Source organism: Odocoileus virginianus, chromosome 26 (genome assembly GCF_023699985.2).
Source record: "Odocoileus virginianus isolate 20LAN1187 ecotype Illinois chromosome 26, Ovbor_1.2, whole genome shotgun sequence".
Lineage (NCBI taxonomy): Eukaryota > Metazoa > Chordata > Mammalia > Artiodactyla > Cervidae > Odocoileus > Odocoileus virginianus.
Genome location: NC_069699.1, coordinates 35,591,189 through 35,609,356, shown reverse-complemented (window position 1 = coordinate 35,609,356; position 18,168 = coordinate 35,591,189). Strand labels below are relative to the sequence as shown.

The 18,168-nt window shown below is 41.1% G+C and overlaps 1 protein-coding gene across 17 annotated transcripts in view; it reads right to left on the bottom strand.

Moving 5' to 3' along the window:
• Nucleotides 1-18,168, bottom strand: part of CADPS (calcium dependent secretion activator) — a 479,809-nt gene that overhangs the window by 80,127 nt on the left and 381,514 nt on the right. For 10 of the 17 annotated variants that reach the window (XM_070455753.1, XM_070455741.1, XM_070455743.1 and 7 more), the window contains 5 exons: nt 15,286-15,306; nt 13,947-14,103; nt 12,964-13,105; nt 4,996-5,142; nt 1,490-1,645 (listed from right to left, as the gene is read on the bottom strand). In XM_070455753.1, coding sequence (XP_070311854.1) covers nt 1,490-1,645; nt 4,996-5,142; nt 12,964-13,105; nt 13,947-14,103; nt 15,286-15,306 — 623 coding nt within the window. The remainder of the gene's footprint in view (nt 1-1,489; nt 1,646-4,995; nt 5,143-12,963; nt 13,106-13,946; nt 14,104-15,285; nt 15,307-18,168) is intronic. The other 7 variants (XM_070455750.1, XM_020891384.2, XM_020891394.2 and 4 more) reach the window with 3 other exon arrangements.

Below are 18,168 nucleotides of genomic sequence, written 5' to 3'. Positions count from 1 at the left end.
ATGTACAATTGTGTGCACAGACCAGAAGCTAGTAAGGCTTCATTCTAGTGCACTGTAGCCACTAGTTGTAGATCAAGGGAGAACTTTTCAGCACAGGGAGACTGCGCTGCAAGGAGTTTTTGGTGGGATGGTATGACTTTAGGGAAAGATTTGCTTTTCCTAGAAATGAGCATGTAGGAAATGGTGGAAATCAAAACCCTAAGGAAAGATTTTGACCACTGGTTTGAGAAATAGGCTCGCCTTTGGTTCTACGATTGGGAAAAAAATAGTAAAACACAAAACCTGAGTCCCTAAGACTTGAAGCTCTTAGAAGTGCCATCAGACACCTGCCCAGAGTCCTTGGTGCACACAGCCCCTTTCCCAGTTCCTGCTGAGATGCTCCCCAACCTGGGACTGTGCTGTTCTTTTGCCTTTTCGGCTTCTAGTTTTGATGTTATTCCTTCTCTTCTGTTCTTGCAAGATACAAGATACCAGATTCAGATCACTCTCAGCCAAACCCAGCCCCCATCACACACAACTGATCCATCAACTCAACTACACAACATCTGGAGATCCAGAGGAATCTGTGGTGTCCAGGTGACTGGGGGGTTTTGTGAGCGAGGAAAGATAATGAAACAGTTATGAACTGGAAAAGGAACTTGGATGTGTGTCTGGAGATAGACAGGGTGATGATAATGATGTCAAACCAAGGCAAATCTCTATACCTCTGATATTCAGATACAGACACTCCAAGAGGGAAGGGATGTGATCTCCCATCCTTCTTGGCATGCCAAGAACTCAGCACTGTGCCTGGCAGACAGGAGGAGCCCAAACAGTTTTTGTTGAGTGGATGTGTCCTGTCCTCATTTTCTTCTTATTTCTTGGGAAACTCTTACCTAGAAAGGCAGCATTCCCACCTCAATCCCATAAGCCATGGTGACAAAGTGGGCAATGTGTAGGAAACCAAAATGTACAATTAATGTCTCATGCCCGTTTGTTGCGATCTAGTTAGATTCTGGGCAAGATAACTCATGGTCAGCATGTGGTACGTGCTCACAAAATGAACAGTGCTGTGGAGGTCTTGTCCACATCACTGGAAAGTCAAGAGATGCCTGCTCCCTGTGCTTAAAACAGTGGATTAGTAGGTTCTCCTCTTTCTCTCCAGCCAGCTGTCCACCCACACATACGTTTAACAAATACATATTAACTAAACATTTTGTGCCAGACACTTATGGGAATTAAGGATACAGAGACAAGAAGGACCCTCTCCTCACAGAGCTGAATGAAAACATGGGCAGCCTTATTTTGTGCCCTCTTTTGTTGGGTTTGGCAAGATGTGGGAAGGGGAACAGAAGCTATAATGTGGCCACCACTCCAGCTGACTATGACAAGCAGTCACCTTCTCCCAGATGCTCCAAGTGACGGCTGACTCAGAGCCGCCACCCATCCCTTCCTGAGTCAGTCCACACCGGGGAAGGCGTGCAGAGCCTGTCCAGCCACCTGTGCTCACCTTTTGACACAAGATTCGATCATGTCACTTGCCATCAGCTTCAGCCGTTGTTCCAGGTGCTTTCCAAACTCCTCTTCGGGCCAGTGCAAGTCCCGAATGAAGGTCTGCAGGGCATCGAGTTTCCAGAACAGATCTTCTGAAGTGCCTGATCCATTACTGGCAGGATAAAAATGAGAAAACAAGAGTCACCCGCTGGCTGAGGGTTCTGCAAAAGCTGACACGAGAACAAGGGGGGGACTGGAAGGCTTAAGGCAAACAGTGGCTTCCACATACAAAACGACGGGTGTTGGCGGTGGAGGCGGGGGCAATCTCCACCGGCGATTAGAGTTTTACCATACATGACTTAGCAGGCTTTGTTCGGCCAATTATTCCAGACCCGTGAGAGGTCTGAGGACGTGCTGCCCCATCACTCCAACAATGTATGGTAAAAATCAGCCTTCTTTTAATAACCACATTAACACATGTGATGATTCAGATGAAGGCCACGAACCAGGGGGAGAAGTAGGTCTCAACGGATAATAACTACATGGCAACATGCAGTTATTAGAATTCAGGGTTTCATGCATTTCCCCAGCTCCCCTCCAGAGTGGAGGCCTCCTGGAGACTGCACAAGACTTTCAGTTGTAAAAGGACAGTGCTAACAAAGTGGTGAGCGAGGACCCACTTTCTCCCTTGAAGAGCTGGAAAGAAACTAGGGTGACTCAAACCAAGCCGAGTACACCTGGATGCCTTGAATCTGAGATTCTTGCTCAGTTTGGTTATTATTCCAATTTTCATAGACCAGCCCATTGCATGGCAGCCCCAAGACAGGGTGGGTTGTGGGGGCAGGTGAGTGGACAAGGAATATTTGCAAAGCTTTAGGGCACAACACCCGAGCTCCTGTGCTGGTGCACCATCTTACCCAGTCCTCTGTACAGATGGAGAAACTGGTCTCGATTCCTTTCTGTACAATGACGTTTAAGAAACATTTACCCAGGGCAGCGACGGAAAGCCTGTGTACGGGAACTGCTCCACCTCCCACCCTCTCAACCTCCTCTGGCTGGCTTCCTCTTTGAAAACAGTTCCACTGGGAGCTCTAAGGGGTGGCCATCCCCCACCCCCTTCCTCGCATACCACTAATGCTAACACGGCAATTTATAAAATGTCCAACATACCATGCATTACCACTTGTTCTGACATCGTCTATAGAAACAGATGAGAGTGGGTGTTTCTATTGTGACAGATGCCAGCTGCATTGAATTAATGCTTCAGAGAGAGAAATATAGCTAGTGCATAAGTGCATACACAGCTACTGCGGGGGGGTGGGGGTGGGGGGGCAGACTCCCAACATGCCAGGAGGGAGCCCACGGCCTGCACCAACAGGGTCACGTTCTCAAGGACAGACCAGTCTGAGGTCAGTACGTAGATGTATCTGACACGAAGGAGCAGGTAACATGGAAACACGTCCTTAAAATGAAAGGTGGCAAAGGAGGAAACTGAAATTATGAAAAGATATAGAATCAGGCATTTCCTGGTGGGTGACTGAGAATCTACGCCTTCTTTTCAGATACTGTGATAGGCACTGTTCAAAAGTGGGGGAATGCATCATCAAAGTTCAGCCTTCCCCCTATCCCGTCCTAGGCTTGGGAAAAAGAAACCCCAACTTTGTCTAGTCTAAACCCCGTTTTGGAACTGCATGGTTGTATGTTTTAAATCATTAAGTACATATGAATGCAATAATTGGTATTTATTACAACAACATTTTGACACCCATCTGGTTTCAGAGTTTCAAAAAATTCTTCTAGGGTTTTTTTTCTTTTTTCTTTGAAGAGCTTATTATTAAGTTTTGACATGAGGAAAAGAATATTTTCTTTTTATTTTTAAGATAAACTGTTAATGTTAAGGCAATAGCACCAAGATTATTTTGATTGCTGAGCAGTTACCAAAATGTGTTCCCACTCATGCCTTAATTAATTGAACGGAGACCATTATCTGCTTTATTACAATGTCTTGATTCATATCTTTTCAAAAACATGTCACAGAGCATGCACAGAAGGAGGTAAGGGAAGCTTTCAGATATTTATTTTTAAATTTTTAACAGATACTACCTAATCTAACTTTTCATATAGTCATCTTAGCATGAATATGATTTATGTTTTTTTTTTATTAAGAAGTTTTTTTTTCCCCTCCAAGATACAAATTTTGGAGGTTTTAATTTTTCTTCGAAAGAAAATCAGACACATTGACCAGATGATTTCTTTGTGAACTTTTGAGCAAATATATGAGTTTTAAAAAAACGTTAGGCGGCTTTGGAGGAGCCAAGTAGAGCAGTCATTCTAAAGTTCTGTTCTCTACCTGGATTACTGCAGAAATAAAAACATGGAGGGCCATCTTGATGAATGTGATTCTGAGATTTCAAAACATCACTGCCAGTTTCAGATCATTTTTTATTCCTTTGATAATAACACTTCCCTTTGAAAATGTGCCAATTTATTCTTTCAAGAAAAAGCTTATCTGGCCTATAATTAGCTGTGGTCTAAGACAAGGATCAAAGGAGGGTACAGGATCACTAAACCTTCTTTCACTTATTAAATCATGCATGTGGTTCTAATTTAATTTTCCTGAGGGAGGATTTCAGGGTGCTGGATCTTCTTCTTGCTTAGGAAAGAAGGAGAGAAGATTCATTTCCTAGGCTAGAAGAAACAACTTCTCAACCTCCACCCTTCCAGCTGCTGGCTTTAAAGGGGTGACCTGACCTCCATGGAAAAAGCCCATAAATTGCTGGCATTTGGATGACTACAGAGAAAGGCCCTACACTGAAACCACAGATGATATGCTCATCCCCAATTTAATGGCACTGTGTTCTCAGATCCAGAGATCTTCTTGCTATCTAGATCTCAACACTCCAAACTGTATTATGACCTTGGAACGTACTTTAAATAACATTTACATTACTAAGGCTTGATCCATTCAGAAATTTTTGTTTAGCCCAGAACATACCATTACTATATTCTGCCATTTGCTGACACCAGAAATATGCTTTATGGTTTAAACATTATCTAGGAATTTTTTTATTAAAAACAAAAAAACCAAACCAGCTTCTAGATAGGTGTGCTTTTCTCTCTGATTTGGATCAAGCCAGAAATGACTGGCCAGCCCAGCAAAGAGGTTTCCTAGACTATTTTTGGGTGATTAATTTCTAAGTCATGTCACCTGGATTAGAAAAAAAACAACAACAAAAAAGCAAAACATGGGAAGAAGCCTTTTGCAAAGGAATTCAGGAAGTGAAACACAGTTCTCAAACATTCAGTGGGCGTAAGACAAATTGTTAGTGCGGTATATATAGCCAACGTCTTATAAACACGCTGCATGCCAGAAATAAACAATATTGTCTCTGTATGATCAGCAAAATATGTCTAATTATCCATCTCCATCTCTGTTATATAGGATGTATAGAAATAAACAATACATATCCATGCCAAGATCACTTAAATTTAAATGAGATCTAATGTGAACTGAATACACACTCAGCATCATATATAGCAGCCATCCATGACGGTGCCGAAAAAGTAGGCATTTGTGGGATGCCTAGAGGGATGTTAACTGGTAGATTTGGTACTTTGGGAAGGTTCACATTGGGTAGGTTCACATTGGGTAGATTACTGGTTAAACTCCTGTGGAAGAAACAGACAGAAAGAAAAAATACCATCACAGTGACAATGCAGATGTGGCAGAAGCGCACGACAGCTGTAAATAAACAGGCCAAGTCCACAGAAAGACAACAGTGAAAACTTAAGCAACACATTTCAGAAAGCAGCTTACGGATGGGGCGCTGTGGTGTGGCTCAGTTGTTCAGAGAGAAATGATAGGAATTAATGGGAAAAAAAATTAACCACAGAGCGACTGAAAAGCGTGGACACTCATGGACACCTATATACAATGATGTTACACATGTTATTTCAATGCCTGTGTGAGGGGCTTTCAGTTTCCAGATCCACTGCTGTGAGGGTCTGGACCTGTCTCAGACAAAAAATTTTAAGTTGAGGGAATTCTTGGCCTTGCTGTGGCTAGGGCTGCAGTGAAGTAGCTGGGACTGACAGAAAGGGTAGAACACTTTGATTTTTTCACTCTTGTTTCTGAGTTATTTTTGATGGAGGCACATTTTCTTAAGTCAGAGAGTAGGTACAAGATGGAGCAGGAAATTCACCCACTTGAACCCATACATAATGATAGTGGACAAAACCTGAATTCTTTCCAACCCCTACTTCTGAAGACAGTGTATGTGCAATGGGGCATCAGGGTTGATGGCAAAGATAAAGGAATTGTGTCAAGAGGAACAATTAGCTTTGTATAATTTTATAGAACACTTAAAGAAAATGGAGACCTCCCCTCCCAAACTAAGTCTAATTAATGTGGAGAAATGCTTACACTCAAAAAAAGGAAAGGAATCCCAAATTCAGCTCTCATAGTAAATTCTTTGACCACAAAAGGATTTAAAATGCGGTCTTCTGCTATAAGCAATTACTTCTGAAAGTGAGATAGAGACTGGAGGAAAGGATGACAGGGCCGTGTAGGGGGCTGGGGATATTCTGTTTCTTGATGTGTGTGATTGTCATTTGAATATTAATCAAGTTTTATATTTTCTGTAAAAAGTCAAAATTTAAGTTAAAAAGTAATAAACAGTTAAAAATTGTGACCTTGTATCAGGTTTTCTTTTTGAGCAAAGATTGATCAACTGAGGTAATGAAAGAGAGATGGATGGCTTTATGAGTAAAGAAAGGAAGTAAAACAAAACGAAAACTCCAAAGCGAATCAACCACCTCTCTTTGGAGGGACTGTGTCATACACTGCTCAACCAGCTGGCATCGTGCGATTCTGTAGTGGCATTTCAAGGGTGTTCCATCCAGCCAAAGTCACTGGCACAGTGGAGCCCAGCCTAACTCTGCATCTGAGAGGAGCCTTCCTGTTTAAGTGGAGTTGACAGCATTTTGGCAAAGAAGTTGAGGTTTTCTTTTTGGATCTTGCAGAAGAAGAGCAAGTTTTGCCAAAGCAGCTCTGCCCCGGGCAAGCTGTATTTGACTAACACAGCTCTTGCAAAGGCTGGAGCTGCCTCTGGGCTTGCTGAGGGGGGCAAGTCTCCTGATAGGTTTGAAATTTTGGACCCCTGAGATAATCTGGACATCTGTCTCCCTCTAGAAATGAGCTGGCCTTTCATAATGGGAATAGAGCCCTGGATGGTAGATGGAGGAACCTAAGATGCAAAATTGCCAGCCCGGCATTCTCTTCCTCAAGGGAAACAGGTGTCTCGAACGTTTGTCCTTAACACTTCACATTTGGGGAAAGCCAATTACACTTCTCTGCTTGGGACGAAGGGGCGCTCTCGTGGGAATGATCAAGAGCTTAGCTAAAGCTATTAAGTAGAAGGAAAATGGAACTCTGACTTCCATGTTTCTGTTTAACTGAGGAATCTGACTTTGAATTTGGTCCCTGGTGGTTCTCATTCTTAAACACTGCTATGCAATAAAACCATTGGCGATTTCCACTGAGACATGTGTAAGCCTATATAAGCAAATGTGATCATTAAATGATACACACACTGAATATTGATCAAGGAATTAGAAGATCTTTCGAGATGGCAGCTTGGAAAGTTAAAATGTCAATTCTGAGCAAATTAAAAGTAGCTAGGAATGAATAACATACAAATATATGCAACAGCAACTCAATTTAAACATATTAGCGGAGGGTGGGCACACAAATTAGAAATGAGTTTTGTTTTAAACATGAAAAATTTTTTAAATACTTAGATTAATCAAAACATATTGTATTGGCAAAATATGACATTTGGCCAGACTGCTGTACTGGACTCATAGAAACATTTTCGTTCTGTGACATATCCTTGTGATCTAGTTTTAAAAGGCTGAAGAAACATGCTTGACATTTCTGATTTTAGCAAAATAACATTGTGTATTACTAATGTTATTGATAATTCATTTTGATATTAATAACTTATATTAATCATCTAAGAGTCAATTTCAAGCATTATATGTGACTCATATATATGTGAAAGGGGGAATTTTCCTGTAGCACTCAGGTCTACAGGCTCCTGCAGTGGCTGATGGATATGACAAATTATTACTTTAGAGGGTTGTTTAGCAGCTGCATAGAAACAAGTCCAGCATACTTCTCTGTAAAAATCATAATTGGGTATCTCTGGATAGTGTAAGAAGTGTAAATTGCAATCGTTAACAACAGATACATGTTAAAATTTGCTATTGTAACAACAGATTAATGTTAAAAATTAAGACTCATTCATTTTGGGTACTGCTGAATGAGTTTGGGGACATTTTCATTTTGGAGACCTTTTTCAGGGTAGCTCCCATTCATGTCAAAGTACTCATCCCTGGAGCACTAGATTAAAATACTCTCAGTTGCTCTCTCTCACAAAAGGATGAAAATTACAAATGTGTACACATCTCATCATGTCTATGGATGATAGAGTCATTCCTTATTTCCAGGATTAATTTTGGGGCTTTCCTGGTGGCTCATAGGGTAAAGAATCTGTCTGCATTGCAGGAGGCCTGGGTTCGGTCCCTGGTTCGAGAAGATCCCCTAGAAAATGGCATGGCAACCCACTCCAGTATTCTTGCCTCGGGAATCCCATGGACAGAGGAGCCGGGTGGGTTATAGCCCACGGGGTCGCAAAGAGTTGGACACAACTGAGTGACTAGCACACTTATGTCTTGGGCAGAGAGGGTATTGTTGGGTCTTCTCTCAAAGTCTTCTGCTTTAGATTTCTGGATGGGGTTAGATTTAAGACACAGAAAGCCTTCCATTGTATGAACCGTTTGTTGCCTGGATACATGTAGTATATCTTGTCTTGTCTGTGTGCTCTGAACACTAAAACTTCTTTCCTGGCGTACTCTTAGGTCTAATCCCTACTTTGGTCCATGGGGCACTCTTGGATATCTTTCTAGAGTTTAGAGGGGGTGTTTCTCAACTTTTTGTTTACTATCACCACCCGCGTTCCCCATAAGAGTCATTTTTCTTGTGTGCATGTTGCTCAGACCCAACCAGATTGAAACCTCCATTCAGGGGAATGTATCTCTTTTTTTCAATTTCTTTTTCCCATAGTTCTCCTGTGGTACACTTAACAGTTTTCAGCCTGTAAGGGTTTCTTAATAAATATCAGCTAATCAATACATGCTTACTGAACACCTGCCCTAGGTCCTGTCTGAGGGGTTAGGGAGGCACTGCTGATTAAATGTGTTTATGGAATGATATGGAAAATCAGATTTTCTAGAATGTCACTGTTAGAAGGTCTTGGGTATTCCAAGTTCCTGTTTTACAAAGGAAGACACTGAGGCTCAAGAAGGTCATTGGATTTGCCCAAGGTCACTCAGCAAGTTACTAGCAGAGTTAAAGAGTTCTTCCTCTTAGTCTAATATTTGTCTATTTCATACCAGGACACCTGCATATTTCTATGGTATCTTTGGCCTGACACTTTATTATTATTAAGATATTGACATCTTTAGTAATCTGGGAAAAGACATTATTTTAATATTTTTCACATGTCTATCTCAGGCAGAGAAAGTTCGTGAGCATTTTGAGAAATGAGAAACCCAGTTTTTCCAGTGTGCATGTATCAAGAAGCAGAGTTTAGTTATACAATTCAGAACCATCCTGACCTGAAAGGGTCAACTGTGAAGGGTGGATTCCTTGTGCTGGGAAGTGAGACTGGAGATGATCTGCTGGCGAAAGAGCAGTGCAGGGGGCTTTCTGCAAGCTTTAGATTAGATGCTTTCTAAGCTTTCTTCCACATGGGGCAGGATGACATGACTAGCAACAAAGCAACTCTTAAAAGCTGGTGGAATGCGGTCCATCTGCGAGGACCAGAAGCTCATACTCAGGCCACTGGAAGGGTTCTGAACAACCTGCCCAGCTGTGGGTGGCGGCCCTATGACGTGTCCTGATGGAAACCCCTGAGAGGGCCACGGGCTCCAGCCCGGGCTTGCCCTCGAGAGGCTGACTGACTTCAGCTGTGGTGAGAAGCTATGGGATGACATTTTCCACCAAAGCCTGGAGATTCAAATCACGACCACCATCTGGTTTAACGGACACAGAGATGCAGCTCCCCTTTTCTCTTCTTGCAGAGATGGAAGCTCACCTTTTCAGAGAAAGGAAGCAATAAGGACCTGGTCATTTCACCCTTTCTATCAAATGACTTCAGTTGTATGAAACCCAAATGATGATGCTCTATTTTCTTTTACAGGACCATATTTTGAAGGAAGAAAATCTGAGGGATAAAGAATACTTAAACTCCTTTCTTAGGAACTTTGATATATTGGTAGCATTTCCTTGTCAGAGTTCTGTTTTGCCTTAACATGTTAAATATTTTGTTAACTCTTGAACAATGTGGGGCTTTAGAAGCACTGACTCCTGTGCAGTTAAAAATTCACATATAAGTTTATACTTAGCCCTTGTACCCATGGTTCCTCCTTATCCTCAGTTCCATTTCTGTGGATTCAACCAACCTCTGTGTAGAACTGTCATATTTACTACCAGAAAAAAATCCCTGTATTAGCAGACCTGTGCCAGTCAAACCCATGCTGTTCAAGAGTCAACTGTACCAGTTTTTCCTGAAGTAGGTTTTACAATGCATTTCTCAGTCATTTTATGTAAATCAGGCGCTATAACGATGACTTTTGAAAAGTAGAACAGTACTATTTGAGTTTAAGAACTGTTTGGGAGAAAGGCTGTGGTGTTTGTTCTGCGTGTATGTGTGTGTGCTGCAGGACCACGTCACACAATTAGAGATGACTGAGCAAACTACCCAAGTAAACTTCTGATTTCTGAGCACCCTGATGAGAGCCATTCCAAAAGGATCATTCTTTACCTGAGGGAAAAAAGGGATCTCTGCGTCTTTATCAACCCTCTATCTAGAGGTCAGACAGAAGCTCATGCTTTCCTTTTACATGGTAAGAAGCAGAGCGATTTATTCCTTCTGATCCCATTGGTGCGCTCTCAATTTTGTATTCCCTTTTATACGCTTTACATGTGCCAGTCATTCTGCAAATCTGTTCCACGGTATCCACATTCTGTTTACAAATCAGCTAATAAAATGTAGGTGATTTCAGACAATTTAAATTTAGCTTATGTATTAGCTGGCATTTTCTAATACCTCTACTTACTCTGAAAACCATGTACTATTTAGTATGAATTAAATAAACCGCAGTCATATTCATGAGCCCACTCACAGCACAGTTTAGGAGAGAAAAAAGCTACTTAAGAAAAAAACACATCCCTATAAACTATTTTTAGGTTATTAGTCACAAATGATCAACTCTTTGCTAATTTTCAGATCTTTAAATTACTGATCTGAGAGTTCATATTTTATTTATTTCTACCCCTTAAAAACACTATGTGAGAACATTCTCAGACCAAGACTTCCACCCATTTCCAATTGTGAAAATGATTCTGAGTCTACTTTTACTTCTGACTGATTACGTATATGTTATGGTGCAGAAAGTTTCTGAAGAATTTAATAGGTTAAAAATGACTTCAGGGACGTGATTACAAAGCTTCAGGACAAATCTCACATACTGAGTAGAGATGTTTTTAAAACTTAAGTTTTACAGATGAGAAGACACTTACAGAGGTTCAAGCCCTTGCCTGCTGGCTAGTAACTGGAGAACAAGGCCCCTGACTCTAGGGCCCTTTAAGAAACAGGAACATCCAGAAGCCCATCACTTCCTCCCGTGTGTGCTGATGGTAGTAGCCTTCACCATTTAAACCCAAGTAAGTAAATGCTATTTTAAGACCACTGCTATTTTCAAAATGTGAGTACTACTCATTTTGATCTTTTTTTTTTTTTTCACAATCGTTCTGCACAGGACAACTGTCTTTATTCGAGTGAGCATTTAAAAAAGTACACTCGTTCATGCTTGATCATCAAAGGACCCGTTTCTATTCTCATGAGTTGAAAGTCAGCAGGGTTGTATTAAGAAACTGTTGTAAACCTGAGAATTATAAGCGAAAATTTATATATATATATATTTTTGTACTTGCAAATGAAGAGCTACTACCTATTAACCTGCTCGGTAGGTTAGAAGTTAAGAGACTCAATTAGGCTCAGAAGTCAAGAGACTTCTTATGTGGCTCAGATGTGGAAAGGGGGGTGTGGGTTGAAAAACCTATTTTGCATTGATTCTTTTATGAGTCAGAATCTGACCCAGTGTAATATCAGAAGGGGAGTCTTGATTCAGAAAACCACTGAAACACAGGCTGCAAGTCAAGGCTCCCAAGTTGAGAGAAGGCTCCTGAACATCTCTGGAGCGCCTGACAGGGTGCGGTGCACACCCTCCTTCACGTCGCACTGGTTGCCACATCCCACAGACGTAAAGGACCAAAAGAACAAAACGGTTTGCCTACAGGAAAAAAAAAAAAAAGAGAGAGAGAACCTAACAGAGCAAAGCTCTTATCAGGCTTTACTGGAGCTTTTCTAAGCCTATCAGAAAATTCTCTCCCTCAAGAAGTTCTTCACGTCTCCAGAAACGTGGTGGGGGGAGGGTCTGAGACTGACCCTCCGGCAGCCTTGAGTGACAGCCCGGCTTCCTCGCTGGGGAGTGGAGGTGGCACTGAATCTGCCACCCATTTCTGACAGGGTCTGTCTGCCAGGCAGCCATGGAAACTCAAAATCACAACCTAAGGGTTTCCTGTGCTTGGTCCTACAGGATAAGTATCCTGCTAGGAAAATAAGCAGTAATTCAGGAAGTTTTAGATTAAGCACAGGCAAACAAGTTTCGGTATTACTGTACTCTCCGAGTTTTGAAATACTCCTTGGAGGCTACCCAGGAGACAAGGGCGTTGGGTAGATGAGGGGGGTATGCAGAGTTTCCTAAACACATCTGGCCACAAAGTCCTTTTCTTGAGGAGCATCTCAAAAGCCTAGGCCAAGAAATGACAAACTGGCTCACAGGCCAGTTTCCTTCTTTTGTAAATAAATTCTTAGGGGAATATGGCTACACTTGTTCATTTACTTATTGTCTGTTGCTGCTTTAGCACTACTGTAGAGTGGAGAGTTGATACAGATCATGTGGCTTGAAAAGCCTAAATATTTACTATCTGGTCTTTCATGAAAAAAATTCCTGACTCCTTGTCTAGATTCCTATGGAATCCACTTTGGGAAATGTCAATTCCTAGGGGTAAAACCACTAGAGTAAGATACACAGTACAAATATCGTAGGCAGGTTTATATCCCATATTGCTTATCTATCTTGTGCTATGAAATGAAGATTTCATTTCATGAAACATTTCTCAACCTCTTCCCCGCTCCCCTCCTTGGACAAGGAGGGTATGAGCATCATAGTTGTGAGTAATGTGTTTGCTTGCCGTCCATGTAAACAATGGAACACCATAAGACACGATTAATCCATTTCTGTATGACTCTCCAGCCATTTGCACCCAAACTCCGATAGTATCAAAAGAGGTTTCCTTACTTGACTGGTTCCCATGACTCCCGCTCAAAGCCCCTGTGAATGGATTGTGCAATTGAGGACTCCATCAAATCCACATATCTAACCACAAGTGGGGCAAACAGGTCTTGCAGGTGTCTGTGAAATTTTCCATTGCACAAATTATCTAGAACAGATAAGCAAAAGCTCAGTAAGAATCCACGGTAGCTTTATCAGCATACAATGTTGACACAGAGAGGACTGTTTTCTCTTTTAAATATACTGCTTCTTAAAAAGCCAAAAAGGAGGAGGAAGAGGACGAAGATGAGGAGGAGGAGGATGGGAAGAAGAAGGAGGAGAAGCAAAGCAAAAGGTACATGAATGGCATCATGCTTCAATCTGCGTGGAAGGATAATGGAATTCAAAAACCTTTTACTCGTTTGTGTCACTCTCCAGAAAAGGGAAAAAAAGAATGCCCCCGTAAAGAACAACAAAAGTAAAAAGTGGTCCTTTTTTTTCCCGTTAGGTTTTCTTTATACCTGCTCCCTTTCCCTCCTTATGCTACCAGGAAGAAAGAATTCTGTATCCCTTCTTTCCTTCATCATTCTCTCTGAGGAGGACGGTCTATTTCATGGCTATGTGGTGCTCTAAGACACTCTGAAACACTTAGGTGTTACTTAGAGTGAAATTGTTTTTCATGTAGGAAGCATCTTTTGATTAAAAATTCAAAATGTGTAGAGCTGAAGTTAATTAGCTTGTTCAAGAGCAAATAAAACACACAGGCATGGGCACCCCTTTCTCACTGAGCTTGGGTTTTTCTGCCTAGTGAAGAGAGGGCTTCCTGCAACATGATGCTTGTTGGAAGAAAGGGAATTTTATCAGCTGTAACCTTTTTTTTTTTCTTTAAAGTAATCATAAGACTCGGAAGAACTGTGTCCAACGTGTAGCCTGCCCGGGATAAACACATTTGGGTCATCAGTTATCTGCACACTACTTAAGCCAGTCAAAGAGTCAGAGATGATACATACAATCAGTCCGGAGAAAATCATTCAGCAGCTGAAACAGCGGGAAGCTGTCCCACGTGTCTGGGGGCTGCACTTCCAACGCCGCATCCATGTCCACTGCAAAGAGTGACAGGAACGTCTCGGCATGTTCCACCATCAAGTCTGACCACCATGCGAAGGCCTTTGAGATGTGGCAGAAAAACAACAGATAAAGAGGTGATGAGCTTTTTGTCTCCGACCTAAGATGTGAAGTCAAGCCCTGGATGTTAAAGACTGATTGTGCATCCAGCAGGGTTTGGTAATTTTATTGTAAAGAGAACAGCACTTTGGGATATAGCTGGGCCTCTACGTGGCCCAGGGCAATAGTTTTCATGATTCCAGGCCTGCTTTAGAAATCTGCAGCTGTAGAAATGACAAGCACAGAACTTCTGTTCAATTTACAATAACTCAGTACCTTTTGAGTCATGCTCTTTATCGCTCTTGTTGACTAGTTCTTGCTCTAAAGTATTAGAATTTGGGAGTTTCTTCACTGTGTTTATGGGTTTTCTGCTGGTCTAACTTGAAAATTGATAATTATTGTTTATTATCTCTACGCATCTGGGGCCTCATTGTCTGTGGTTTCGTACAAGCTCAGCAACTCACGTTTTCCCTACACATTGGAAATGTTACTCCTATTTCATACCAAGGCAAAGGAAACCATTGTATTGTCGCAAAACTTTTGAGCTGAAATCTCTTTAAGCAAGGAGCCTCTGGTTTTGCATCCTGTCTATAGGAAAGATCAGGCTTTAAGCTACGAGACACTCAGTAAGATTAGGACTTACTTTTCTGAGGGTTGGACACATATGTACATTGAAAACCAAAAATATCAGTGAAGTAACTCATTTTCATGCACATGGGTCCTTGGAAATCACTGTGCAGGGTCTCAGAGGTGACATTCACATCAGATGGGCCAGATGTGAATGCAATTCAAAGGCATGCATGCATGTTGACTAATCATTTCTGGCAGGGAGCATGCAGAATGAGTGGCAGTGTCAACAGGCCCCCTTTTTATCCCCTTTTGCTGATTTCAAAGAGAGCAGAAAAACAAAAACAATTTGCCAGCCCTTTTTATTCCCCTACCTCCCCAACCCGTGCCATAAAGTATTTACATGGGAAACACTTTCCAGAGCATTCATCGAAAAAAAGATGGGAAGGCATTTCAAAACATGAAAGATGATTATGGAAATAATTCCATAAATAAAAGAGGTTGTTCAATGGCCAAGCTCTTCTGTGACCTCTTAGTTATCTGGGGATATTCTAACAGCCACCAGGAGGCAGAATAGGGGTCCACCTCTCTTCTTTCATGAGATTTCATTTTACTTACTTCTCCTTTATCAACATGTGGCTGGTTTGCAAATTAAATGGAAAAAATCAAGTCATGGACCATTCTGCAAGGGCAGCTTGGCTGGAAATAGACACCTGCTGTTTCCATTTTAACTTACAGTAAAACCTCAGTGATTCAGAGTAAGGGAAGAGAAGAGATGCTGGTCTGTCAGCAAAAAAACCTCAATTACTGGGCTTTCTAAAAAAGAACGATCATTTAGCTGCTTTTCAAAGCAGTCTATACCTGGGAGCCCAAGTACAAAGTATTCATTGATTAGCTATTACTAAGCATATGGTAAACTTAAAAGTATTTTCTAAATTTCAAATAATTGTAGATAAACTGACTTATAAATTGAAGTAAAAGAGATGGCAGCTTTAATTTCATAGATCCTGGGATAAAACTTGGAAGAAGAGCCTTTAGAATTTCTAGAGAAAGTTGAGATCATGTCAAACATTTTACTGAAGGGCAATTAAAAGAGCCACATCTGTAGTTGAATTGTCACAAATTAGGAGGAATTGGGTCTGAATCGATGAGATTTTACTGCAGTTTTACCATCTGAGGATGACAGCCCTGGGGTCTGGGGCTTCTTTCACTGACTACCTGGCTAAATCCAGCGAGGGAGAAACCCTCCATTCCTCCCCCAGAGCTCTCCTAGCCATCTGCCTTCTAGGCAGAGACCTTCTGAACCCTCGAGCTTGCTAGAGTTCCACTGCTGCCACCCAGCCCTATGTGGAGGGCTGATTCTCATCAGTTCTGATGGAGGATATCTGCAGTAATCACAAAGGCGCATCAAACGCTGGCTGCTACTTATGCTTTAGTCATTTGTTTCCCTTCACATCTTCAGAGTGAGTTCAAAAGAATAGTAACTGGGGAGACTGAAATGCCTTCCCAGACACAATTTGGCTCTAGGGTGACAAGAAAACAAAACAAAACAAAACACAAAATGAAACAAAACAAAAACTAATCCTAAATGCCTAAAATAAAAATTTTCTCACACCAACCTCTTATCTGGTTCTTACCAGCTTTATTGAAAAGTTGCAAACCAGAGGCCTTAAGAAGCACCCATTTTTACTCTCTACAGAAAATTTAGTCCCTTGTTAGAATCCGATAAATTGTTGAGAAATTATCTACAGTTGTTATATTAATAATCATAGATTGGCAGCCCTGTGAAGAACAATGACTACTGCAATATGAATTATTACCATTAATATCTGGCAGAGAAACCTGGTATTCTAGTGAAAGAAGAGAGATTAAATAGGGGGGTTGTTGGAGAAGTGAAGTCCAAATTTATTTTTCTATACCCACAGTAATTCTTTCAGAACCTCATAATTAAACTGACTCACTGAGAAGGAGAAAAAGATTTAATCACCAAAAAAGCCATTTCTTAATTTTAATCAAATGAACAGAGTCTGTGTACCTGGACTGGGCAAGGCAAAGGTTTAAAATAAAATAACAATGACATCTATATTTACTTTATACTTGCTCATACAGGTGAATGGTATTTTTGTATGTGTCTATGCGTGTCTAAAATCTTCAGAAATCTTTTCCAAAGACAAGAAAGAGTTGTACTTTGGTTTCTAGATACTTACCCAGCGTTTTTCATTATTTAAAGGCAAAGATGTACACTTTAGGAGTATGGTCAACCACACTGAACACACTCTATATTTTCTACACAAACTACATGTATATATGTACCCCTATGTGTACCACAATACATATATACATATACATACGTATACATAGAGAGAGAGATTGGGAAAGTGAAGTTAACAGTACATGAAGGTATAATTCCTGTGTGTGTGCGGGTGTGTATATGCACATAACTCAGGCTCTGAGAGCAGAATTATGTTGTAACTTGGAGATTCAGATGATAACTGCTACCATCTACTGCGTGTGTGTGTGTGTGCACATGACAATATTCTTAGCTGGTGGGGATTGTGTTTTCTCCTGAAATATTTAATTACTTTATATTGGAATTCAAAGTAGTTTTAGGGATTATTGACTTCTGTGGGGGAGGGGATCCCATTTGTCACTTTTATTAGCGTGGTGCCACCAAACAGCATGACTGCGAAGGTCCAGCTAAGATTCATGTTTAGGATTTACTGATTTTCTAGAGTTCACTGGGCACCTAGAGAAGATGGCAGTGAGTACTGGTCAGGAGGAAAAAAATGTCATCCTTTATCCTTCTGGCAGCAAAACCTCACCCTCTCATCCTCGGTGTGCCACGGCAAATTTTACTTCTTTAGTAGGAGCTAAGGGTCCCTTGAGCAGGTGTTACCCTGAAATCAGCTGGACAGTTTAAAAAAAAATCACCAGGGCTGAGGGAAATGCCTCTGTGCTCACAGATGGGTAGTTTTTGATCAACTGAGTAATGCAGTTTTGTGATTGGGTGAAAGGACTGATTTCAGAAATAAACCTCTACATTTATCAAAAAGCAAACTTTTGGGCCTCTGAATTCCAAAGTATACCAAAGTCTTCATTCCTCACTTCCAAAGTCAGTAAATGAGAACAGAACTGAATTTATTTCTGCCCTATTTATGAATGGCTTTTGAACATGTAAGATTCAAATACTTTTGTGATGATGGTTATGAGGGTAGTTTAAGATGGTGATTAGTACTGAGTGAAGAAGGGCTTTTTGGAAAACTGGGGAAAAGAGGCTTCTTTGGAATATGAACTTCTCTTTGGTACCACTTGTGAGTCATTTGGGAAAATGTTCTCCTTTCTCAGACTGCAGTAGCCTCAGAAAATAACTTGATTAAATCAAGCATATGTGTCCATTTCCTTCTTCAATCATTCACTGAAAGAAAACCATCTGCTTTGTATCCATGTCTTCAAAAATCTGGTCTGAAATATTGGGAAAAGCCTCAACACCCAAATCAGGAA